The sequence below is a fragment of the Eptesicus fuscus genome, chromosome 19, assembly GCF_027574615.1.
Source record: "Eptesicus fuscus isolate TK198812 chromosome 19, DD_ASM_mEF_20220401, whole genome shotgun sequence".
Taxonomy (NCBI): domain Eukaryota; kingdom Metazoa; phylum Chordata; class Mammalia; order Chiroptera; family Vespertilionidae; genus Eptesicus; species Eptesicus fuscus.
Window position 1 is genome coordinate 45,487,708 of NC_072491.1, and position 25,615 is coordinate 45,513,322.

Sequence of the window (25,615 nt, forward strand, 5' to 3'; positions counted from 1 at the left end):
GCCTCTGAAGTCCCATACCACAACTCCTCCCTTCTTCTTAGCTCAAGATGGCTCTATCAGCTTCCTCTGTCCTCTGGTCTCATGGAATTCCTATATATATATATATATATGTGTATATATATATATATATCTACGTAATAAGTTTGAATATTTTCTCTTATTAATTAATCATGTTAATTTGATTATAACTTAAAGGGTAGAAGGAAAATTAAATTTTCTGCTCCCAGTTTGGATACTAAATTTAAAATGTCATCAAATTAACAATTTGCATATTTTTGATCTCATGAAATCATGTATGACTGACTTAAGACTTTTCCAACATGTACTCCATGTTTGTAAAAATTGATCAAAATACAGAAATGAGGGGGGAGGGAGGAAGAGATTAACCAATGAACTTATATGCATAGCCCATGGGTAGACAATATAGTGAGGGAGAAGGCCTGGGGAGGGGGGTGGACGACGGGGGGGGGTCTAAGGAAGAACTGAGATTGTGTGGTCAAGTTTAAAACTTGCCCATTTTTGGGGGGCGGGGAGGGGTGTTATAATTTAATCATTAGAAACCAAACTTTGTTATAGATAGTATAAATTACCATACTGCAGAAGCTCAGATTAAGACTAAAATAATTAAATTTCAAAATAAGACCAGAAATACTGACTCGTGACTAAACGACTAATCCATTAATTCAGTTAATGTAGGGAGGAAAAACGTTAAGTCTTTATAAACTCGAGATAATTTAGAAACATCTGAAACAGACTTCTAGTTCAAATGGGTAGAATAAAAGCCTTCTACCCCTGTCTCTGGAAAGCCATTCCAAAATAACAAGGAAAAAAAGAAACAGCATTTTTTTTTTTTTTAATGAAACTATGAAGCATTTCTAACCCCTAATCAAAATACAGAGTAGAAAGTCGATGGAGAAATGATAAATAACCTATATTTACCTGCTAAGCAACTTAAGTGCTATATGCCTATAGAGAGAATACTGAAGACAAACTAATTCACCCAAGAAAGTTCTAAGAACTGGAAGAACCAGGAAAAGGCTGGAATAAGGCAGGGGACTGTTTGAAAAGTCAGGGTAAAGAGAAGATGGGACTCCCAGATTACTTTCCCATGAACTAGTGCAGAGATGATTACTTTTGCCCCCACCCCGGGAGAAGGAGGTAGGAGGGGGAGAGATGTGTACAGTCTGGAGAATTTAAATCAGAGACTCCAGACTGGAGAGCAAGCACAGAGGAGTGCAGGGCAGGCATGGAACTGAAAATGGAGACTGCTTACTGCCCAGTGAAATCCTCTCTCCAACCAACCCTTCCCTGCTTCAGAACACAGGCACATTTATGAATCTCCACTCCACTTTTCCAGCAGGGAGCAGAGGATCCTCTGGAGACACCAACTGGAAGAGCTCAACAAGCTGACATTTAGGAATCCTTGCTGAGAATGTCAGTTGGCCACCTGACCGGCTTGCCAGTTGATAGGCTATCTCCCCAATGAGCTTCCAATCAGCTTTTTTCTTTTTTTAACTTGTTCAGTAGACAGGGAAGAACAGCCTGGCATTTGAAGAAAGCCTCCATTGTGATAGAGACTAAAACAACAAAGGGGGAAAAGGAATGCGGAGCACTTTTTGGCAAACAGAAAAGAACTTTAAAAAACTAATTCTTCAGAGAGATGAGAAGATGCTGCAGAAAAAAATATCAAATGGAAGTGTTTGGGTTGTTGTTTTTTAAATCCACTATCTAGGCAAACTTTCAAGAGGGAAAAGTAGAATAAATTCACTTTCAAATGTGTTCCATCAACACAAAACGAATACATGAGATCTAAAAATAGTTCTATCATAGAAGAAATACTAGTCCAAACAAGCAGCAAGATGGAAGGGTCTGGAAGGAATGGCACAATCAGATTATCTAGGCAGGTTTCCTCATAGGGAAAAAACAAAGGCATTTTATAGAGATGTTGCAAAGTATAAGAAGCTTAGTTTTGAAGAAAGCCAAATAAACAAAAGTATGAGGAAAGTTACTCCGGGAGAATAAAAAAAGCGGTACACCACATGGTTCAGCAGTCAACAATATACAGACATAATTAAAACACGGAATATGCATATAACCAAAAATCTTAAATAACTAAGGGGACTATGGAAGATAATGCAGGTGGGTGAACAGTATGGAATATGGACTTAAATTCTCATATACATACCTTCATGAGAACAGGTAAAGGGAATGAATGAATAACAACAATGCATATTAATTAGAAGAAAGATGATAAAAACAGTAATGTGATTGCCTCTGGAAAAAATGACTCGGGTAGAGGACATGCTGGAGAGTGTTTGTTTAAAGCCTCTTAGTACTACTGGACTTTTTCTTCCATAGGCATGTAGTCCTTCGAATAGTAATTAACAAATTAATCAAATAACTTAAAATACTAGAACATTTAAATCTGAACTCTATAGCAAACAGGTAAATTTCATGATTCTATTTCCTAAGATTGTAGTAAAAAAATATCAGAAAAATAATTTTAAGGAAATTAAACACTAATGACGGAAAGTAATCTTATACTATTTTGCAATTTATTTAATGACTTACACTGACATCCTATAAAAAGACACTGGTGGAGGCTCACCAAATGTGGAAGAAAATGAGCCTGTATTGGGTGTGTGAGGTTTTAGTTTGGCATAACAGCAGAAAGGTCACTGAGTGAGGAGCAGAGGACACGGGTCCTCACACTTTTGAGTTACTTTATACCTGTTTTGTTAGCTTCTTTAAGCCCTAGTTAATTGACTTACAGGGATATAGATAATTATGTTATAGTATAACCTTTCCCCCATGGTCAGTCATCACACACACACACATACAATGACAGGTATGTTTTAAAGGGACAAAATAACCTAAAAATAAACTGCACTGCTACAGAAAGCTAGCTGCCGAGCTCAACATAAAATTATTTTCCATTATTGGAACACATGGTAGCAGTTTTTAATGTTCCAACTTTAACTTGTAATAATACTGTTTAATTTCCTACATAATTACTGAAATTTTCAGGCCAAGGTCAATGCAAAATACAAACTAAATTAAAAAATTCGTATCATCAGCAATTCACTATAACAATTTAAGGAATCTGCTTAATATGTTAAAAAAAACACAAAACAGAACCTACCAACCATTAAATCCTATATAGAGACCCAAGTCAACCAAAGCAGCTGCTGTTTCCTTGGTACCATCAAATGAATGCACCTAAAAACATACAGGCATAATTCTATTATTATAATTACTCTTCTTTTAAAATTCTAAACAAGATTAATAAGATTTTCTAAGCAAAAATATGCATTAGGGCTTTTGAACCACAAGATTTCAAATGTGGTGGCCTCTACAATTTTTATTTTCAATTGTAACCTGTTATCATCTCCAAGTACATGAGATAAGGAGGAAGTAAATTTCTGCCTTTGTGGCCCCCGTGGCTATCTTCACCGGCATTAGGGCATGTACACATTACAGCATGCATCTCCAGGAAGGAGGATCGGACTAGGGAACCACATTCTTAGGCAAAAGCATGAGAAAAAATTAGAAATGCTACAAAATGCTATAAAACTATCAAATATTTTTAAACGTTCAGTTTTCAGTTAGAAATTACTTTTAAGAGGCAAGTTTTAAGACATAAAGAGGTAAGAACGTTGCTAAAACAGTGTATTATATAGTCAATAATATCTGCTCAATGGGCAAAAAAAAAAAATGAGGGCGTTTTTCTCCTTCAAAGATATAGGAGGTAAGGTCTAGTTTTCATAGTATTTATGTAATCAAAACCAGTAACAACACTACTCTCTTAAACACACTTAGCCAGTGATATCAAATTAATACTGAGCCTAGAGTTAGAATACACTAGGTAACAAGTTTCTGAACAAAACTATTACACAGATGCCCAAAAAGGTTTATTTTTATCCTCAGCATTTCCCTCTGACTAGAGAAAACAGCCTCCAACGATTTCAAATACTTTTAAACGTTGACTCCATATAAACTATTTCAGAAAATTATTCTTTATTTAAAATTTTTAAATAAAACTTAAGTTCGATTTGCTGTTGCTGTTACTTTTTTTAAAACTATTATAGAATCATCCAAGTAAATTCTTACTTAGAAATAAAGTAAATGGGCTGAGAGGTAGAGCCTGAAGGTTTAAGTGCCACCAGTAATACCAAGAGCATTAATGAAAGCGTCTCTCAACTTCCAAGTACTATTCCTAAAGGATAAATTATAGGGTCAGTAAATTACAGATAAAAATGTGTACTGCAGCCCTGACCGGGTTGGCTCAGTGGATAGAGCGTCGGCCTGTGGACTGAAGGGTCCTGGGTTCGATTCTGGTCAAGGGCATGCACCTTGGTTGCGGGCACATCCCCAGTAGGGCGTGTGCAGGAAGCACCTGATGGATGTTTCTCTCTCATCGACATTTCTAACTCTCTATCCCTCTCCCTTCCTCTCCGTAAAAAAAAAAAAAAAATCAATAAAAAAAAGTGTACTGCAATATTTAATACCACAGCAATGCAAAAAGCATGCATATCACTAGTCTGCATAAAATATGAGGTCAAGAATTTAAGAGCATAAATATGAAACTGTCAAAGCAGTGCAATATGGGTATACAATCAGTGCAAAGTGCTGTTTCCTCTGCCTAGATAACAGGTTTTTTTTATTGGAGCCCAGCAAGTCTCTCCTGCAATTATGTGTAAAAATTTACATATCTGAACATTTTTCTGAGGCAGATTTTCAACGGAGTCCATGATCCCCAAAAGATTAAAAATCACATGGATACTCGTGTTAAGTGGTGGGTAGATAATATTTTGGGAAATGTCTCAAGATTAATGGCTAAAATGACCATAAAGAAGTACTTAGAATAGAAGCAAGTTACAGAAAGGAGAATGAGTCCCTAAGTCAGAGTGATAATAGTGAATACAGTTGACAAGAAATTAAGAAGGCAAGCCTAAGTAAATGTTAAATTATTTTTAAGTATTATTAAAATTTATTTTGCTCAAATTTAAGAATGTCTGATAGAAAAGGCAGAGAAAAAAATATCACTGTTAAAATGAGTACATTTAGGGCTTTTCTGTACTCATTTTTGTACTTTTGAAGAAAGTAACTAAATTTACATGTCCTTCAGATAATGAGAGGAATCTTAATAAGTTTATCACTGACATCTGAATTAGTTTAGAGACCAATCTTAATAACCAAGCTTTTTGCAGCATCTAGTAAAAACAACTCTTATACTTACTACTCCCCCAACACACCGATCTCTATTTCTTTTCATTATGTCTGTGAATTAAAAACAGAAAACTTTTAGCAAATAGCTGGATTTCTGCAAAACTTAAATTCTAAATATTATAGCTCTAACTCACCCAAAAATTCAGCATGTGAGTTTCGGCAGTGAAGAAACATGGGTAATTTTGTCTGATCTGACAGTTCAAACTGTTTTTCAAAATATCTGCATAATCAAAATATTTTGTTAAAAGTTTTATTTTAGCATGAGAAAAATAATTGTTAAATGATCTTTCTTAGTTAAAGGAATTTCCTTAGAAATTACAGGGCAAAGATACTAAATTGAGACATTTAAAATATGCCAGGCTTAGCCATAGGCTTTCACAACACCCATCTTCTGGAAAGGGGTACTTCATTTTCTGGGATTATAAGATTTTCAGGAATGATTATTAACTACAGGGTAAATTAAGTAGTACTTTACTATTGATCACCAGAAGTAAAGAGCTATAGAGTTTAAGTTTAGAGGTGTACGGTATTTCCCCAAATAATTACTTTTAACTAGCTGTCCAACCAAATCTCAGCAAATGAAGCAGACACCATCCTATAATCTATGGGACCCCTTCCCTGCGGAATGTGTTTGGTCGTGGAAAATACACAACTGGCCCCCTGCTGTGAGAGCTGGCTGAGCACCATCAGCAGGAGTCAGTTGACTCCAGTGAGAAGCCGCAGGCAGAGCTTTATTTATACTCAGTGTTTTCTATGTGCTGTTGTATAATTACTGCCACTGTACCAAAAGGATTCCCTTATAAACTAAATACAAAGGAGCTGTTACAGAGCACAAAAACTAAAATACTCCATTTTTCAGAAAAATTAAAATTATATAATATAGCAGCTCTGAATATTTTATAGAAAGGCTTTCCAAGTGCCACATACAATTATCTCATCTAGCACAGCACAAGTGTTGGTGTCAGAGGTGGGTGGGACCTTGTTCAAGATCATAACACACAACATGGCAAATCTGGAACCAGAACTTCAGTGCTCCAGTTCCAAGTCCCAGCCAAATCCCAAAGTCCTGGTGTATCAAAGAAGCCTCTTCCTGGTCCTACAGTAGAATATCCAGAGGATATAATGGGGTGGTGGGTGTAGGGGTGTTTTTCTCCCTTCATTTTAGCACAGTGTTCCCTCTCATTTTCCTTAATGGTCAAGTAGTTTGAAGTGAAACCAGGAGTTACAGACAATAGGTATCTTACTATTTTCTAAGGGGCTTAGCTCTTCTAGGCCTCTTGATCTTGGGGAACAATCTCTCTCTGTTTAACTTAAATCTCTTTGGTAATATTTTCCCGTATCTTGTCTCCCGAGGTGCAGAGCAGCTATTTTAACCCCTCTATCTTCGAAAATGCTCAATTTCAAAATAACAAAAATATACTTTTAAAAGACATAGTCATCCTAAAATCGGCGATCTATGTCTTTATTACCCAATATTTAGGTTTTTAAACCACCTTTTAAAATTCTGCTGTGTTAGTTTAAGCAAAAATATTTTTAAAGTGATGAAATTTCACAGTGTAGGAAACAGAAGGGAAACTTGGGGGGGAAAAAAGACTTAAATCATTACTACTAGTCATTATTTCCATAGCCTCTAAATTAATTCAAATGTCAGCCAGTAAGTGTGCTCCAGTCATTATGGGAACTTTATTTTGTGTGTGGCTTCTGGCTATGCACAGCAGGCAGCACTCTTCACTTTCTGTGTTCTCCCCTCTAAACTGAAAATATTTTCCAGCACAATTCTATGTACTAAGCCACATGACCAAGCTGGAGACTTATCGAATCCAATGCTCAGCTTGGAAATAGTTCTAAAGTTATCTCCACTCACCACAGAATGTGTCATATAAAAATAAAGTTTTACTTCCAAAAATATGTTTCCATGTGGTTGTTGTGTTGTCTAGTGGTGCTATTGGGGCCAGAAGCACCAACGACATGACAAATTTAACCACTGAAGGGTCATTTTTTATAAAATTTCCTTTGGGGTCTGGAGGAAAATCTTCCGCTAGGCATTTTAGTGCTATAGTTACTTTAAATGTGGAATAAAAGCCACAAAAAGTTGAGTTCTTTCAGTACAAAAAAGTTATGTAGCCAAGTGGCGGGCTCCTTGGACATACATAAGCAGTCCCCTAAAACAGCTGCTCAAGTAAGAAAATAGAACTTGTCTCTTTACACTTAGCATACGCTCCACTCAGGTGTCCTGCTCATTCATCTCTGTCAGCTTCTGAACATTAGAATTGCTACTTCTTTCCTTCAAAGAGCACATGCAATTCACAGTTCTGAATAGTTCTAAAGTCTTATTATTCTTCTCACACCACAGTCTTTGCCTCATGGAGGCTTATCTTGGCTGAAAACAGACACGAAAGTGAAGGAATTATGATCTGTGGGCTTAAGGAACCACTACAGACAACTTTTTTCTACTTAAATGTGAATATGTAAACTTAAGATTAAGTGAGCTGACCTACATAATATTTAAGAAAGATAAAGGGATTTAGTGATCCTGTGGGTAATCACATGAGCATCCTTGAAAAACAGCAAATATTATGTCACTAATTAAACAGTTCTGACAGTTATAAAGATTAGAGAACTGGAAGAAAGACTGCAGAACATTAATGTAATCCAGTGATGGGCAACCTTTTGAGCTTGGTGTGTCAAACTTGGCCAAAAAACTGAGCATAACTTGGGTAGTGTGTCACTTTGAGGAAAAAACTAACTCCAAGACTCTAGTCGCAAATGTTTCATCCTCAGGATGTGGCCGCGTGTCATCAGAAATGGCTACGCGTGTCAGTGCTGACACGCGTGTCATAGGTTCGCCATCACTGATGTAATCCATCCTATGTCACTTGGTTATGAACCTTCATGATCCAGAATTCTGGAGCTTGAAGTTTAGGGTGTGACAGAACCACTACTCAATCGGATTCTCGATACAGGCATTTTCAACTGGGCTGGACATATGGGGCTGTTTGTGGCAAGGAAGGGAGGGGGAGAAAGTACAGTACACTTTTGGCATAATTTGAAAAATCCCTTCAAGCCATTGGCTTAATCAAGATCATATGACAAAATGGTTAAATATTATGAGAGAAAAAAACACATTATGATAGAGCTAGACGGTATCTTAAAGAATTTGATCCAGATTCCTTGCTCATATATAAGTAACTAAGCAGAGGGTTGTTTATTCTTAAATGGCTCTAGGGACAGATATTATACTTTATTCACATTTTTTACTATTGAGTTCCTAGCTGTTTCTGGCACATATAACTCTCTAAATATTTGCTGAATGGTAGAATAAATTAACCTCCTTTAGAAGCTCATTCTAATATTTTATCATCTAGACAAGACATTGTTTATCAAATTCAACAAAATGCACATCTTCGATTAAGTCTATGACCTAAATTTTCTTTTCATCCTATAACACTACCCACCAGTATGACAGGAGCTCCAACTAAGAGCTATAGGCAATAGGGTATAGTAAGTCCCCAAGGCTTGTAAGCTTTGTTGTTTTCTAAGAAGACACCACCCAACAGTGGTTAAGGATTCCCCTGCTCCACAGTGACACTATCCAATGCCCAGCAAGAGGAAAATAAATTTTCTGGCTTTGGTCCTATCTCTTTTTCATATCCTTTCTCTTAAATCCTATCCCCCACGAATACGATTCATTTCATTGGAATGGTTCACGAATGAATGCATTAAGTCAATTAAAAGCAACACAAAGTCTCCACTATATAAAACTCATCAGTTATTTCTACCATTAAAATCAGATTAGATGGCTGATCAATCAGGGATCTAACCTTCCATCCCTTAGGAATTTACATGCAAGTATGGCATTTGTTTCACTTAACTGTTGATATACAATGGAGAAAAAGAGACCCTAATGCTTAAAGATACATATTCAGAATGATAAAAGCTATTAAAAAAATTAAGATTTTACGATAATTTCTAAAGTCAACAAATTTCCTTACTTGAGCTGAATATCTTTGGGACAAAACTGTAGTCGGTCAAAATCTTCAAGACAAAAAAGAATTATTACTCATGACTTGTACAGAACAAATACATTTTCAATGTCACTCACAGAGCTGGGTTGGCACTTACCAAGTCCACATTCCCCTATTGCTACAACTTTCCCCTTGTTGTTTTCAGCAAGATTTAGCAACTCCATTAAGTAAATATCGGGGTTATTCTTTTCAAATTCATCACATCTTGTAGGATGACATCCAACTGTACTGAAAAACATATCTAGCACAAAATAATGTCCTAGGATTATTTTCAAAATATTTTTCATATTTATATTTAATATGCATAAATGAGACTATAAATTTCAACTGGTTAATTTTTAATAGCCAAAAACTATTCAAACTATCAGAATTGCATTAATCATATAAAACTTTTTGGAATACCTTAACAAGGTAGGGCATGAAGATGAAATTGCCTTCCTTAACATGTTGATAAAAATAATTAATGCAACTTCTCAAAGCTTAGCCCTAGCCAGCTTGGCTCAGTGGATAGAGCATTGGCCTGCAGACCAAAGGGTCCTGGGTTCAATTCCGGTTAAGGGCACATACCCTGGTTGCAGGCTCCTCCCCAGCCCAGGCCTTAGTTAGGGCTCATGAGGAGGCAACCAACCAATGTATTTTTCTCACATCGATGTTTCTATCTGTCTTTCCCTCTTTTTTCCACTCTCCCTAAAAATCAATGGAAAAATATCCTCAGGTGAGGATTAACAACAGAAACAAAGCTTGGTATATAGTGAGACTTGAAGAATGGAAAATGAAACAATTTCTTGTAGAATTAAATGTCAATAACTAATTTTATCTTTTATAGTCACTGTTCATGTGCTGTTATTTCATGTATTTAATAGTTAAAATGTATATTCCTTCCCATTAATAAGGGTAACTTAAAGAAATGGAAGGGGGAATTTGTTTTTCTAAATAAAAATAAAGCTCACTTATCTGGAGGCCATACTTTTTGATAGTTTTAATTGTATAGAACACAAAGATGAAGCCAAAAGGGTTTTTGAGTGGCTTAAGGTGCAGCTGAACCCATGGGAAAGGTGGAGCTTTCCTGGGACTCTGATGCAGATGTTTACATAAAAAGGGAGGCAGAGCTTTGAAAGCAGTGAGGACACAGGTAGATGGAGAGGAGTGGAAGAGGGCTGACACTGGAGATCCGAGAACTTTTTTAAACATATCTGTTTGGGGATAAAAAGTAAGGAAGACAATATTCTCATCACCTAAAAGCTCTGGCAAGATGACTACTTTTATGACCTTAATCACTTTGAAAAAGTAGCAGTGGATCCTGAAGCGATTTCCATAAACAATAGCTTTTAGTAAGTCAGTTATTTTGAAAAATAACGTAGAATGCCTAATTTTTCAGTGTCCAGTAGATAAAGCAAACCCCACCCCCCAAAAAGTAATGAATTTTCAAGTAAATGAATGCTGGATAAAGGAGGTATCCAATCTAATAAAAGCGTGATATGCAAATTGACCATCATTCTAACACACAAGATGGCCGCCACAAGATGGCCAGCAGGGGAGGGCAGTTGTGGGTGATCAGGCCAGCAGGGGAGGGCAGTTAGGAGGGACCGGCCTGCAAAGGAGGGCAGTTGGGGGCGATCAAGCCTGCAGGGGAGGGCAGTTAGGGGAGACCAGGCGGCAGAGGAGGGAAGTTAGGGGCAACCAGGCCTGCAGGTAAGGGCAGTTGGGGGGGGGGGGTACTCAGGCCTGCAGGGGAGGGCAGTTAGGGGAGCAGTTAGGCATCAATCAGGCTGGCAGGAGAGTGGTTAGGGGGTGATCAGGCTGGCAGGTAGAAGTGGTTAGGGACAATCAGGAAGGCAGGCAGGTGAGCAGCTGGGAGCCAGCAGTCCTGGATTGTGAGAGGGATGTCCGACTGCCCGTTTAGGACTGATCCCAGTGGACACCCCCCACCCCCGTGCATAAATTTTGTGCACCGGGCCTCTAGTTTTATATAATTAGGATTTCTTTAGGAACCAATTCCAAAATTTCATAGGTTTTAAATAACTGCAGAATGTATGAACATAAAGTACAGGATGGATTATGTAGTATAGTATTACTTGCATTTCTGGGGCCTTACACAGTGTCTGGCCTGCATAATAAATATTTAATAAATGATTTTTCACAGCTTAGATTAAAAAAAGAGCAAATAAGCAAATTCACCTTAAACACATTACAACATATACACAAAAATTCTACATCAGGAATATGTGAGGTTAAATTATAAACCTGGTGACCTTAATTCTGATTAACTGAAATCTTAATCCTTATTAAGTTCTATGCCAATGGGCACTTTGAATATTTCATCATAATCATGTTCCATTGAAATCAGTCTATTTTCCTGTTGTTTCTACAGTCATGATCCATTGTATTGTACCTGAAGCAGTTCTCAGAAAGATTTCTTCAAAATAACTTAATTCATATTTGCTTTTGGTAAAAGTAATATGAGGATACCATTTGTTTGTGCCAAATGGAGTGCATCTTTACTGTCTTGTAGATTTCCACCTGTAATCATAAACTGAAATAGAAATAAAATAAGCCCACTTTAACAAGGTATCAGCAATTGTTCCACAAACATACCTTCCCATTACTGCTTTTTCCAGAATGCTTTTATCTCTCACTGTCACACACCTCCCATTCCTTTAAAATTCAACTGAAGGATCATCTCCTATATGTAGAGTGGTCCGTCTGCTCCTCTCCATGCACAGACACACAATACACAGAATTCACCACTCCTACCTACTGGAATGCATTCACATGTCTCTTTCCTATTAGACCATGAGTTCCTTGAAGGCACAGATCAGGTTGTGAAACATTGCAAAAGATTGAATAACTAAAGACCTCCGATTTTTTAATTCTGTTCATCTAACTCAGTGATTTCATAGGGCTGAGTAATTCAGCAGTTCTCCCAAGTGTCAGCCCAGAACCCCAGGGGATATATGAGGTCAACCATTTTCATAATACTGTGATGCTGCTTCCTTTCACACTCATTCTGTCAGTGGGCACTGAGGTATTCCAGAGGATACAGAATGTGTAGTATCATGACAGATTACAGACACAGACATGAAAGTTCAGCAGTCTTCTATTAAACCAGACATTAAAGAGATGTAAAAAAGTGCAGAACAGCCCTAGCCGGTTTGGCCCAGTGGATAAAGTGTCGACCTGCGGACTGAAAGGTCCCAGGTTCGACTCCGGTCAAGGGCATGTACCTTGGTTGCGGGCACATCCCCAGTGGAGACTGTGCAGGAGGCAGCTGATCGATGTTTCTCTCTCATCAATGTTTCTAACTATCTCTCTCCCTCTCCCTTCCTCTCTGTAAAAAAATCAATAAAATATATTTTTAAAAAATGCAGAACAATTCCATTCATGTTACTAAATTATTTTTGTTTTGAAAATGTTTTTCATAAAAATATGCTATCCTATCTAATAAAAGGGTAATATGCAAATAGACCGAACTGCAGAACAACCAAACAGCCAAAGTGTAATGTGCTAATGATATGCTACGGCTGCTCATCTGCTCGCTATGACAGGCAATGACCACCAGGGGGCACACTGTTGACCAGTCGCTATGATGTGCACTGACCACCAGGGGGAAGATGCTCCAACCAGCAGTTTAGCTTGCTGCTGGGGTCCAGCCGATTGGGACTGAGTGAGATGGGCCAGACATGCCCTGGAGCCCTCCCGCAGTCCCTCCCCCGCCCGATCATGCACCGGTTGGGTCCCTCAGCCTGGCCTGCGCCCTCTCGCAATCTGGGACCTCTCGGGTGATGTCAGAGAGTCAGATTCAGCCCGATCCTGCAGGCCACTCCCCTTGGAAGGGCACCAGAGGCAGAGCTCATGGCTGGCAAGTGCTGCTGAGGCAGCACGAGCCTCTCCCAATTGGGACTGACTGGGCGCAAGCCTGAGGCAGGCACAGTGGGGCCAGGATGAGTGGGAGCTGCAGGTAGGAGCTGCAGGCAGCATTGGACTGCGGGCCACCCAAAGGGACCCCACCCATGCACGAATTCATGCACTGGGCCTCTAGTTTGTTATATAATAGCATTATTTTAAAATTAATTAATAAATCCATATTTAAGTTTTTATCAGTTTTAATTTCTAATACAGTATATAGCAACAGATAAATCCACATAAATAAAAGCTCTTTGGGGTCAATAGCATTAGAAAACATGAAGGGATTCTGATACCAAAAGCTTAAGAAACACTGGGTTTGGTGTATTGATGAATTCTTTGTAGGGAAATTTATGGCTCTTGGCAAAGAAACATACTTCTACAGAGATAGCCACTAGAGGCACTTAGAACACCATCTCTGCTAATTTGATTATAGGAAAATGTCACTAAAGAGCTACTAGTATGTGTTGATGGTGACTGCTGAGGCAGTGCTGCTTAAGTGACATTCTTGTAAAGATGTCAAGTACAAAGACATATTATTCTTAAAAGCATACTTCAAGAGTTTCACTGAGCTTAGATGAATTCATTCCAGATACACACCTAAAGAGGAAAAAGACAAAACATCAGAGGAAAGCCCAGCCAGCATGGCTCAGTGGTTGAGCATTGACCTATGAACCAGGAGGTCACAGTTTGATTTCCAATCGGGGTACATGCGGGCTCGATCTCTAGTGTGGGTGTGTAGGAGGCAGCCAATCAATGATTCTATCTCATCGTTGATGTTTCTCTCTCCCTCTCCCTTCCTCTCTGTAATTAATGAAAATATATTTTTTTAAAAATCAGAGGAAGTACAAATGATAAATTAACGTTTTCATATAGCAATTTAAACTTTTAATGTGATAGACATTGGGAATGCAGAGCCATAATTAAGTCCTCAACTGCCTCTCAAACATAGGATATAAAATATTAAAAAATACTGTGAAACTTTAGTAACACTACCTAATTATTTAATGCAAGACCAGGTGCCCACATTCAGTATTTCAATTATATAAAATAGCTTCTAATCAAATCTTTTTATTTTATCTCTAACTTGCCCAAATAGATGAAAAAATTAGGGCAAGACTGTAAGACATAGTATCCTCTCTAAGTTTACAATATGACGATGATAAAATGATGAAGGCTTCCATCATCTATCCTATATAATAAAACCCTAATATGCAAATCAACTGAGCAGCAGAACGACTGGTTGCTATGACGCACACTGAACACCAGGGGAAGCTCCTATGTTGAGCGTCTAAGCCGGGGAGTGGGCCTAAGCTGGCAGGCAGACATCCCCTAAAGGGTCACAGACTGAGAGAGGGTGCAAGCCAGGCTGAGGGGACACCCCCTTCCCAGTGCACGAATGTCGTGCACGGGGCCTCTAGTTGTGTGTGTGTGTGTGTAAAAGCCTAACATGCAAAGTGTCCCTTTGGAGTTCGACCAACCAGTTTGATCGCTTGCTGTGACACGCGCTGACCACCAGAGGGCGGTGCGGAACAAAGGAAGGCCCTGGCCAGCAGCCGGCAGCCACTAGAGACCCTACCCATGCATGAATTTCGTGCACTGGGCCTCTAGTAAACATTATAAAGGTCGTTTATGTCTGACACAATACCAAGTGCTTTGCATTCCATATTTTATTTAACCTTCACAACAACTCAATTAGGCACTATATGATTCTCCATGTATGGATGAGAAAACAGATCTAAAGAGATGAAGCACCCCAGGTTACAAAGCTATAAAGAATAAAGTTGAGGTTGGAAGCCAGGTTTGTGATGTCCTGTTGTTCCTAAATCCATGTGTGTGTGACTAGAATGTTAAGATTAGACTATTCATGGCTGACACATGAAAATTTAGAAGCTTGATATTTCAAAATGTGCAGAAAAGCATTTCATAAAGTGAAATGACCACACAAGGAGAAGTTAGTGTTGTAACTTTTATCCTTTCTTATTACTTATGACAAGTAACATACAATTTTAGAGCTGGAGACTGCAGAACTCAGTCAGCAGTGTCACTTTTTAAAATGGAAACTACTCAATGCAGAAGCAGTGGCCACCAAGTGTGCTGATACCACACCACTAAAGAACTCTCTAAAATAGTAGGAATTTTCCTAATCAAATTATTACTAAAAAATGAAAATGTCCCCTCAGTTACTTGAAATTGTACATCCACATATCATAAAAACTAAGCTTGGTGACAGATACATGTCTTTTTATGATTGCTTACCTCAATAAAGTATGTCATAAAATGTATTTAAGGTTGCCTCTTCAGATGCCTGGTATTTCAGACAGGCTTTGAAAAAAATTTCGAAGAGATTTTGCTATTTCTGATCACATGGAAGAACTAACTATCCATGAGGCTTGTGTCATTTAAACTGCCATGAACAGAACATGCTGACATACTTTACTTCACTAACTTGATAATATTACACATTAACAATATATACTCAAAACAGCCAAGTGATACTGGCTTTTCCCCTTCTATTCAGCAGTATTTTAACAAAAATTTAATTTTTAAAAATATCTCAATAGTAATAAAAACTAGATGTTACCTTTTTAACACCAATTTGGACAGCTCTCTGTATTACATCCTGTAAGTCATCTGTAAAAGATGAACCCCAAAGAGGGCCTGGTAAATAAAACTCCATTTATCTATAAGTCACATTTACTAAATCAAAATCAAATCAATACTATTTAACAAGTACTTAACCTGTAAGAATAGAATGTGATAATCTTAGAAAAAGGAACCCATAAAAGGCAAACTAGATGAAGTTATTTATTTGTATTTTTATTCTGTTGGCCAAAAGAGTCAAAAGTGACAAAATTCAGAGGTTCAAACTGAAGATGAATTCACTGACTACAATTTAAACCATTTGCTTTGAATTTCAAACTTGTTGGTAGATCTTTAAAAACAGAAATCATTAAGATTATTTTTACTATGGCTTTTTAGAGTACACCTGCAATGCCCCCCAAAACATAGCATCTATTTTTAAATTTTAGTTAATGCTGTATTTCTATAATTACTATCCCCATTGAGGAAGGTTAGTTTTTTTATTTTCTGACAGTTGCTTTGTGCTTTTCCTAAAATTTATTGTTAAGTAACAAACTTTTGGGGGAGATCAATAGTAATTACTAAAGTCCGAGAGGCCTGTAGCAAACTTAAACCATTATGTCATAAAAACCTATTTCCTAATTTTATATTTAAGCATCAGAGTAAATGTGATTGGAATTCAATTACTATTACTTCTAGAATAGCTACAAAATTTAATTTAGACAAAGAATTATCAACTTAGTGAACCGTATATAAGTAGGACAGTCAGTTTTACTAATTATTATAAACTAGACGCCTGATGCACAAAGATTCATGCAGAATGGGCCTTCCTTTCCCTGGCTGCCGGCACAGCCTTTGTTCTTTTTTTTTATTATTTTATTATTTTTTTAATGAATCTTTATTGTTCAGATTACAATTGTTTCTCCTTTTTCCCCACATATCTCCCCACCACCCAGTTCCTACCCCCCTCTTCCCTTACCTCCCCCCCCCGCTGTCCTTATCCATAGGTGTATGATTTTTGTCCAGTCTCTTCCCTTACTCCCCACACAGACACCCCTTTCCCCCTGAGAATTATCAATCCACTCCCATTCTATGCCTGATTCTATTAAGTTCACCAGTTTATTCTGTTCCTCAGATTTTTAATTCACTTGACTTTTAGATTCACTTGTTGATAGATATGTATTTGTTGTTCATAATTTTTATCTTTCTTCTTCTTTTTCCTCTTTTTAAAGAATACCTTTCAGCATTTCATATAATGCTGGTTTGGTGGTGATGAACTCCTTTAGCTTTTTCTTATCTGTGAAGCTCTTTATCTGCCCTTCAATTCTGAATGATAACTTTGCTGGGTAGAGTAGTCTTGGTTGTAGGTTCCTGCTATTCATCACTTTGAATATTTCTTGCCACTCCCGTCTGGCCTGCATGGTTTCTATTGAGAAATTAGCTGATAATCATATGGGAGCTCCCTTGTAGGTAACGAACTGTTTTTCTCTTGCTGCTTGTAAGATTCTCTTTGTCTTTTGCTCTTGGCATTTTAATTATGATGTGTCTTGGTGTGGTCCTCTTTGGATTCCTTTTGTTTGGGGTTCTGTGTGCTTCCTGGACTTGTAAGTCTATTTCTTTCATCAGGTGGGGGAAGTTTTCGTTCATTATTTCTTCAAATAGGTTTTCAGCATCTTGCTCTCTCTCTTCTTCTGGTACCCCCATAATTCTGATGTTGGTTCGCTTGAAGTTGTCCCAGAGGCTTCTTACACTATCTTCAACTTTCTGAATTCTCTTCTCTTCATGCTTCTCTGGAAGAGTGTCCTTGGCCTCTTTGTATTCCAAATCTTTGAGTTGATTCTTGCAATCCTCTAGTCTGCTTTTGGGTCTCTGTATAATATTTTTTATCTCAGTCAGTGTATGTTTAATTTCTAGTTGGTCCTCATTGAATTTATCGGCCTTTTCCATGAAATTCTTGAAAAACCTTATAACCGTGGTTTTGAACTCTATGTCCAGTCGCTTGTTCTCCTCCATTTCTTTGGTTTGTGATCTGTTTCCTTGCCTTCTCATATTCTCTGCTTCCCTAAGTTGGTAGGGTAGTTTTGTGTACTAGGCGTCCTATTGGTTCAACGGGTCAGCCTCCCAGTTACTTGAGGTGGACACTCTTGGTGTACCCTTGTGTACTGTGTGTCCCCCAGCAGGAGCTACAGCAAGGGCTAGTTTTCTCCTCCTTTGCTTGGGCGGTTTTGGAGCAGTCTGACTGGAGCTGCAGTTAATTTGGTTGCGCTGCGCCAGAACAGGCCATTTATATGCAAAAGCCGCTGTGTGGAGCCTGGGCGGGTTTGTAGAATGTGCAGGGCGGGGTCTCAGGGCGTCACTAGGCTGGGGCGTGGCCAACGGCGATGGCTGCTGTTAGCCGTCTCTGCCTTTCCACGTTTCCAAGTCCCTGCACCCCGCGCTCCAGCGCAGTAAACAATGATTGCTGGGCAACCTCTGCAAAAAAGTCACTCTCACTTTCCGACCCAATGGCCGAGAGTCCAGCTTCTCCCCGTAGGTGCCTGGGTCCCCCGAGTGTCCCCAGAAACTGGATTTCAGAGTGATCGGGAGCTTGTCTCCCTGCGGGTTGAAGAAAAGCCGCGCACCCAGCCGCCCGCCGCCGGCCCGATTCGCATGCCTCCGTACCTCAGCTTTTCAGCGATTGTGCTTCTTTCTCTTCTTAGTTGTAAATCTTCCACTCAGCCAGCTTTCCCGTGGTTCTGGGTGGTAGACGTTTTTGTCTTTTAGTTGTATTTTTGAAATTGTTGTGTGAGGCAGCAGATTAGTTGTTTAACTATGCCGCCATCTTGGTTCCTCCTCCACAGCCTTTGTTCTGGCCCGGAGTCGCCTTTCTGCCTTCGCTTCGCCTAGAGCTGCCTTTCCGCCTCCCCACGCTGCCCAGAGGCCTGGAGCGGCTGGGGTGGTGTAATGATGCGTCTTGCCCCCGGCCCCTGGGTGCTTGTGTATGCAAATCAACCTGCCATCTTTGTTGGGTTAATTTGCATACTCACTCCTGATTGGCTGGTGGGCATCACGAAGGTACGGTCAATTAGCATATCTTTTATTATTATTAGTGTAGACTAGAATAATACTGATATTGATCACTATAACACTTATTTCATAGACACACATATACAAACATATACACCCAGTCACAAAGCATGAACTCTGAGTGCTAGGAGGCAAAGAAAGCAGAATGTAATTTATTCAGTTTTCTAACTATACTATGTAAGTAACATCATCTAAACTTCTAAATGAAGTAGGAAAATTAAGTTTTGAGGTAAGGTTAAGGAAAGCTAACATTAATCTTTCTTTGTTCAAGTGACATCTACATTTCCTATATTTAAATCTTTCCCTTAGTATCAAGTGAGATTAACTTCTGACTGAGCAGGTGAAATGTGCAATTCCATATCATCCAGACCCACAAAACCAAATTTTCCTATTTGTACTTACATAATGACAAATATAGTAATTTTCTGAGGCAATACACACAGGCTAGTTTATTGGAGAAATTAAAAAACTTGTCACCATCATTTCCTGCTTAGTCATGTAGCTGACATAATAAGCTTTTTAAAAATGTAACTGATGTGCCAAAACCAGTTTGGCTCAGTGGATAGAGCGTCGGCCTGCAGACTGAAAGGTCCCAGGTTCGATTCCGGTCAAGGGCATGTACCTTGGTTGCGGGCACATCCCCAGTAGGGGTTGTGCAAGAGGCAGCTGATCGATGTTTCTCTATCATCGATGTTTCTAACTCTCTATCCCTCTCTCTTCCTCTCTGTAAAAAAATCAATAAAATATATTTTTTTAAAAATGTAACTGATGTGATAAATAGAATGTTTTTGGCTAAGCTTTCCATCAATTTTGGAGGTACTACTCTTCCCACCTGTACTGCAGATGTGTAGGATCTAGCAGGACTGGGCTGGAAAGGGGGAGAGGCAAGACAGGAGGAGGACTGCATTCCCTAAACCACATTCTCACTTAGTCACCCCACTGAAATGTTTTAGGAAAACCAGACATTCTACTGATGTTCAACTGGACATTATTTTTAAATTATGTGCCCTTACTGTTCGATTGCCTGAAAGACTGAACAATTACTTGTTTGGCTTTTGAAAAGTTCCATATTTGAAATTATAAACTTCTTCAGATAAGGGCCTGATTCACTGTTAAACAGGTGCATTATAAGTGTTCACTATCACAGTTTATCAGTGTAGCTTATAGGTGTTTCACTTTGTTTACAGTTTATCCAAGATGCATATTAAGTCTAAGATTTCAGTTGTAAGAGTGTATTATGCTTTTCTAGGTCTCCTTGAGGCAGACTATTTATCTTCATAGAGAAACTGTTTACCTCAATAAAACATTTACCTTGATGCTTTTGAATCCCCCTATAAATTCCTCTGAATACAGGATCTGTCAAGTTGATACCAATATCTGTGGAAAGCAAAGGAAAAATAAATGATTAATAATGAAGAGCCTCTATGTGAAACCTTTTGTTTAAATAAAAGCTCATACTTTTCATCCTCACATTCATTCACTTCAACAAAACCTGAGTGCCTGCAGCTTGTCAGTCACTGTGTCACTGTACTGGACACCTGGGCTACAAAGATGAGGGAGAGAGAATGCCTGCTGTCAAGAAACTGGGAATTGGGAAGGCAGACCCAGCGGCAGACAGTAAGAAACACGGCAAGTAGACACTGGTACTGTGGGACACAGAAGAGGAGCACCTGACCTAGTCTGGGAGCTGGCCCAGAGGCTTCCAGAAGAAGGGGTCCCTGAACTGAATCTTGAAGGCTGAGTGAGAGTTACCCAGTAGAAGAGGGGAAACTGCAGGCAAGAGGAAGCAAATTCATTGAGGATGCCCAGATCACAGGAGCAGAGCTTCTGGGGTGTGAAATAGCACAATGAGTATGGAGAACTACAGGCCATTCTAGCTGCAGGAAAAAAGTGTAGGGAAGGAGTGACCAGAAAAGGCCAGACTCAGCTACTACAGACACTTGTCTTTAAAGTATCAGATGCAGCAAGAAGCACTGATGGCTTTTAAGCAAAGGAGTAAGATTTGCATTCTGGACATCTCATTCTGGAGTCTTTGTGGAGGGAAGGAATTGAAGGGAGCAAGGAGTCAGGATAGCTGCTTGAAATAGGCAAGAGCTCACATTTACCAGGAAGAGGACCTGGATTAGGGTAATGCAAGTACAGATGCAGAAAGAAGAGTAAATTGTTTATTTCCTTTACTCATCAAATATTTATGAAGACCAACTCTGTGCCAAATAGCATGGTAAGGGGTTAGGGAACACAGAAATGAGTAAGGCCCAATACTCGGTCCCACCCTCCAGAAATTTATATGGGAACTACAAATATAATTGTGATATAATAAACTACACTTTAAGCAACAGAAGGCAAGAAATGTTTATCTTCATTGCTGTCCCTAGAACCTAGCACAATGGTTGTGTGAAAATAATATAAATGGAGCCACTTCAAAATGGAGTCAGAGCAGCCACCCAGAGCAATTGCCTTGCACATCTTACTCCTCAAACTTTGGAATGTTTAAACTGGACAAAATAACTTTTGGGCTGGGCCAAACAATGGCATATTCCAATTAACTGATTACAAAGTTAACAGGAAAGCAGAAATCCTGATAATTCTTTAGAATTAGTACCACCATGTGTAGCTAAAGAATAAGTTACTTGCGCCTATAGAACTTCCCTCCTTAGCTCATTAACACAAACAGAAATTCCTTTCTTCTATCCCCTTACCTTTCTCACAATTATCCCTTGCCTTCACCCCATAATTGTAAAACTATTTAGGTTTCTGCCTGAATCAGTGTTTCCCAGAGTGCAATTCTTTTCTAACTCAAATAAGTGCTTGCTGCCTCTCATCTTGGCTTTTTTTTTCTCTCTTTTCATCTTGGCTTTTCACTTAAACAGCACATTGTCAGCATAGGAGCACAAAAGGGAGGCAATAACAGCTCTGGCAGTGTGATGAGAACAGCTTCACAAAAGAGGTCCTCTTGAAGCTAAAACTAATGGGAAGGGCATTCTGCACACAGATGTGTGTAGGTATAAGCCTGGAAGAAATGCACTGAGCCTGTAGTGTCCTCAATGCAGAGCGATTTTGCAGCATGTCTCTTCTCCGAACTCCCCCGCCCATAGCATTTAGCAATGTCCACATTCATTTCTAGTTGCCACACACGGGAGAGTGCTGCTAGCATCTAGGCTTCAGGCCAGGGATGCTGCTAAATATCCTACAAGGCACACAACAAATACTTATCCGATTCAACTATCAAGTGCTATTCTTGATAAATCCTGCTGCAGAGTACAAGAGAACAAGGGGAAGAATAGGACATGAAGTCAGGTTGTGATGGCTATGGCCAGTAACAATGTCACCTTATTTAAAATACATACCCTTGAGCTTTTAGCACTAGGACAATCTCCAAGTCTGTGGAGAGACAGCTGCCCATCAATAGACCTCTACACATTTTTGCTGAGTTCCAGCTTCTCTTTAGTATATTCTCACTCTGCTTCTGCCAAGCTGACCCTCAGTGTGCTCTGCTGCTTCAACATTAAAACAGACCTTGCAAGATGGGAGTTTGGGTAATTCAAGAGACATGGAGAGAGTATTCCACAAGAGAAAAGCACAATGCAGAAAACTTCAAAGATATGCAAAAGCATGTATGTCAGTGGAGGGTGGGAGATGAATTCACAACAAGTACAATTAAAAGACTGTTAACACACAAATATCGAATATTATAAAACACAAATTCATTGAGGATGCCCAGATCACAGAAATCAGCACCTATTTTCTTTCCATAAGGACAGGAAATAAGATAGGGAAGGGGCAGAGGGAAAGGAAACCCTGGGAAGAGGAGCGGCCTTTCTGCCTAGAACGATCCTTCACAGGAGTCAGTCTAGTCATTCTCCAGACGGTCATTGAGAGCACGGAGCCCATCTGCATCTCTTAGGCCACTTCCCCTTTGTGCAGCAAAGAAATCAGAATTTGTCCAAAGCAATCTTTTCCCAGAAACGAAGGGAAAAACAAATGAAACCCAAACCAAGCAAATTTAACAAGTATACTTTCTGATACTAATTTTAAAAGTGAATTAAAGATTAGCTTGGAGGCTCAATTATGAAGCCTTTCCAATTTCCAAGTCCTTATCTCAACCCTAATAGGATGGATGCTAAATCCTTTTTCAATGCTTACACTGAGGCCAATTCCAAGTGATCCCATTTCCCCCTACAGCCCACCTCTTCCCAATAGGAGTCTTTCAGGCCCTAAGTCTCAGCATACTTCAGAGATCTACATTCAGCTTTGGACCCAAGTGAGCACTGGGCTGTAGGGATATACTGCACAGCCACCAGTTTCTTCCCTTTTCTGCAAGAATCTCCTGTGAGCCCGACCTGTTTTGGCTCAGTGGATAGAGCGTCAGCCTGCGGACTGAATGGTCCCTGGTTCGATTCCGGTCAAGGGCACATGCCCAGGTTGCGGGCTCAGTCCCCAGTTGGGGGTGTGCAGGAGGCAGCTGATGGATGAGTCTCTCTCATCATTGATGTTTCTATCTCTCCCTCTCCCTTCCTCTCTGAAATCAATATATATATATATATAAAATTTCTTGACTTATAGCCCCAAGCTTTTTTCTCTCTGACATATGGTTTGTCTGAGGTGTATTCCTCAGCCTGTAGTTAAAGCTGCTTTCTGTGCTTTGATGAATAGGCTCCACTACCTTAGTTAAGTTTGACGAACGTGTTCCAAACATGCCACCCCAAAATATGCAGCTTTGGCACATGGGGTTTTTGAGCTGAAGGCACTTGAGAAATAGCAGGTGCGGGAAAGTTTCTCTCATCTCCCCCTTTCCAGCTAAAAGGAGGTCATAAAATTTCCCATAAGAAAGGTGCCCTTCCTATACCAGGAAGAGGACATTCTTACCACCAGAGACTGAAAGTCAAAGTCATAATGTATCTATACAAACAAACCCAAAATAACCCTTATCTTCTATTAGCTTCCCCTTATATTTCCTGGTCACGGTTCCACAATTTAAGTCCCTCTGTCTCACCACATCTTCACTTAAGCTTTTGGGCCTAATAGCTTCTTTGGGTCTTTATTTTCCATTTGAAGACTCCCATATATACGAAAAAATAAAATTTGTATGCTTTTCTCCTATTAATCTGTCTTATGTGTGTTTAATTCTCAGGCCCAGCCACTGAACCTAAGAGGGTAGGAGGAAGTATTTCCTCCCCTACAGAGGCAAATACCTTCTTTTTCTGATTCACTTTTGTTTCCTATAAGAAGTTCTCCTTGATAGTGGATGGCCTCTGTGCCTCCCACTCTCCACCCACCTAGTCACCCTATTCACCAGCAAACAACCACCTGCAGGGTGATTAAGATAATTAACAAGTCGCCCTGGCCAGGTAGCTCAGTTGGTTAGAGCATCCTCCCAATTCACCAAGGTTGCGGGTTTGATCCCAGGTCAGGGCACGTACAAGAATCAACCAATGAAAGCATAAATAAGTGGAGCAACAAATCCATACCTTCCCTATCTCTCTCTCCCCCTTCCTTTTTGTATCTAAAAATCAATCAATAACTAAAGCCCTGGCCGGTGTGGCTATGTTGGCTGCTAGTTCGATTCCCAGTCAGGGCACATGCTAGGGTTTCGGGCATGCAGGAAGCAGCTGATCGATGTTCGGCTCTCACAGTGATGTTCCTCTCTCCCCCTCTAAAAATCAATTTTAATTAATTAATTTAATTTTAATTATGTTTAATTTATTTTAAACATATTTTTATTGATTTCAGAGAGTAAGAGAGAATCACTGGCTGGCTGCCTCCCACACACTCCCTACTGGGCATGTGTTCTGACCAGGAATGGAATATAGGTCGACACCCAACCACTGAGCCACACCAGCAGGGCAATAAAAATTATTTAAAACAATAGAATCAATAAATAAAAATTAAAAATAATTAACAAGTCAATATAAAGGGAACCACAGAATGTTCAAAATTATCATCTAAAAGTATTCAATGTCCAAGAAAGTTCCAAGAAATAGGATACAATGCAGGAACTGTAGTTAAGGAAAGAATGGGCTTTGGAGTCAGAAATCTGGCATTAGGACTAATTAGCAGAACGACTGTGGGTAAATCAGCAGGCCTGAGCCCGTTTCCGAACCAGTAAGGTAGGCATAACATTTCTCCTTTCAAGGACGAAATGTGGCTAAATTTGGAAAATGAATGTGAAAGCATTTTACAAGCTGAAAGCCTTATAAAATGTAACTGTTATTATTATTACTGAACACAGTACAAATTCTGTACCATGCCAACAACAAATGGAATTTCAGTCAACATTACCTATTCAGGCATACCTCATTTTATTGCGCTTCACAGATGTTGTGTGTTTTACAAATGAAAGGCAAGACCCTCCACCAGAAAATGATTGACTCGCTTTACTGTGGTGGTCTGGAACCAAACCCACAATAGCCTCTAGGGCAGTGGTCGGCAAACCGTGGCTTGCAAGCCACATGAGGCTCTTTGGCCCCTTCAGTGTGGCTCTTCCACAAAATTAGAAGTACCCTAATTAAGTTAATAACAATGTACCTACCTATATAGTTTAAGTTTAAAAAATTTGGCTCTCAAAAGAAATTTCAATCGTTGTACTGTTGATATTTGACTCTGTTGACTAATGAGTTTGCCGACCTCTGCTCCAGGGCTTTGCCTGTACTGTCATCCCACCTTAAGTGATTAACCTTCCAATCCAAGACTGCATCATTAAGTTGCCAGATGTAAGTTAATCTGTTTATACTCAGACTCATGCTGCAACCACAGAAAAAGGGGAAAAAAACAGGCAAAATGCTATTTAACTTGGTCAAAATCTTTTAAAT

General features: G+C 39.3%; 2 protein-coding genes across 10 annotated transcripts in view; one reads left to right on the plus strand and one right to left on the minus strand.

Annotated features, from left to right (window-relative positions):
- LOC103287589 (E3 ubiquitin-protein ligase RNF139) overlaps positions 1-25,615 on the plus strand; it is a 50,569-nt gene that overhangs the window by 19,612 nt on the left and 5,342 nt on the right. Inside the window, exon 3 of one of the 3 annotated variants that reach the window (XM_054708681.1) lies at positions 1,358-1,425. The exons of the other annotated variants lie outside the window; for them this stretch is intronic. Coding sequence (XP_054564656.1) covers positions 1,358-1,410 — 53 coding nt within the window. The 3' untranslated portion in view covers positions 1,411-1,425. Of the gene's footprint in view, positions 1-1,357; positions 1,426-25,615 lie in introns of those variants that run through there. 3 annotated transcript variants of the gene reach the window in all.
- The window catches only part of TATDN1 (TatD DNase domain containing 1), a 32,519-nt gene that overhangs the window by 5,790 nt on the left and 1,114 nt on the right, over positions 1-25,615 (minus strand). For 3 of the 7 annotated variants that reach the window (XM_008143281.3, XM_054708692.1, XM_054708691.1), the window contains exons 2-9: positions 20,118-20,183; positions 15,742-15,791; positions 11,724-11,787; positions 9,352-9,495; positions 9,222-9,264; positions 5,364-5,449; positions 5,240-5,280; positions 3,143-3,219 (exon numbers count right to left, since the gene is read on the minus strand). In XM_008143281.3, the coding sequence (XP_008141503.1) occupies positions 3,143-3,219; positions 5,240-5,280; positions 5,364-5,449; positions 9,222-9,264; positions 9,352-9,495; positions 11,724-11,787; positions 15,742-15,791; positions 20,118-20,183 (571 nt within the window). Of the gene's footprint in view, positions 1-3,142; positions 3,220-5,239; positions 5,281-5,363; positions 5,450-9,221; positions 9,265-9,351; positions 9,496-11,646; positions 11,788-15,741; positions 15,792-20,117; positions 20,184-25,615 lie in introns of those variants that run through there. The other 4 variants (XM_028147908.2, XM_028147904.2, XM_054708689.1 and 1 more) reach the window with 4 other exon arrangements.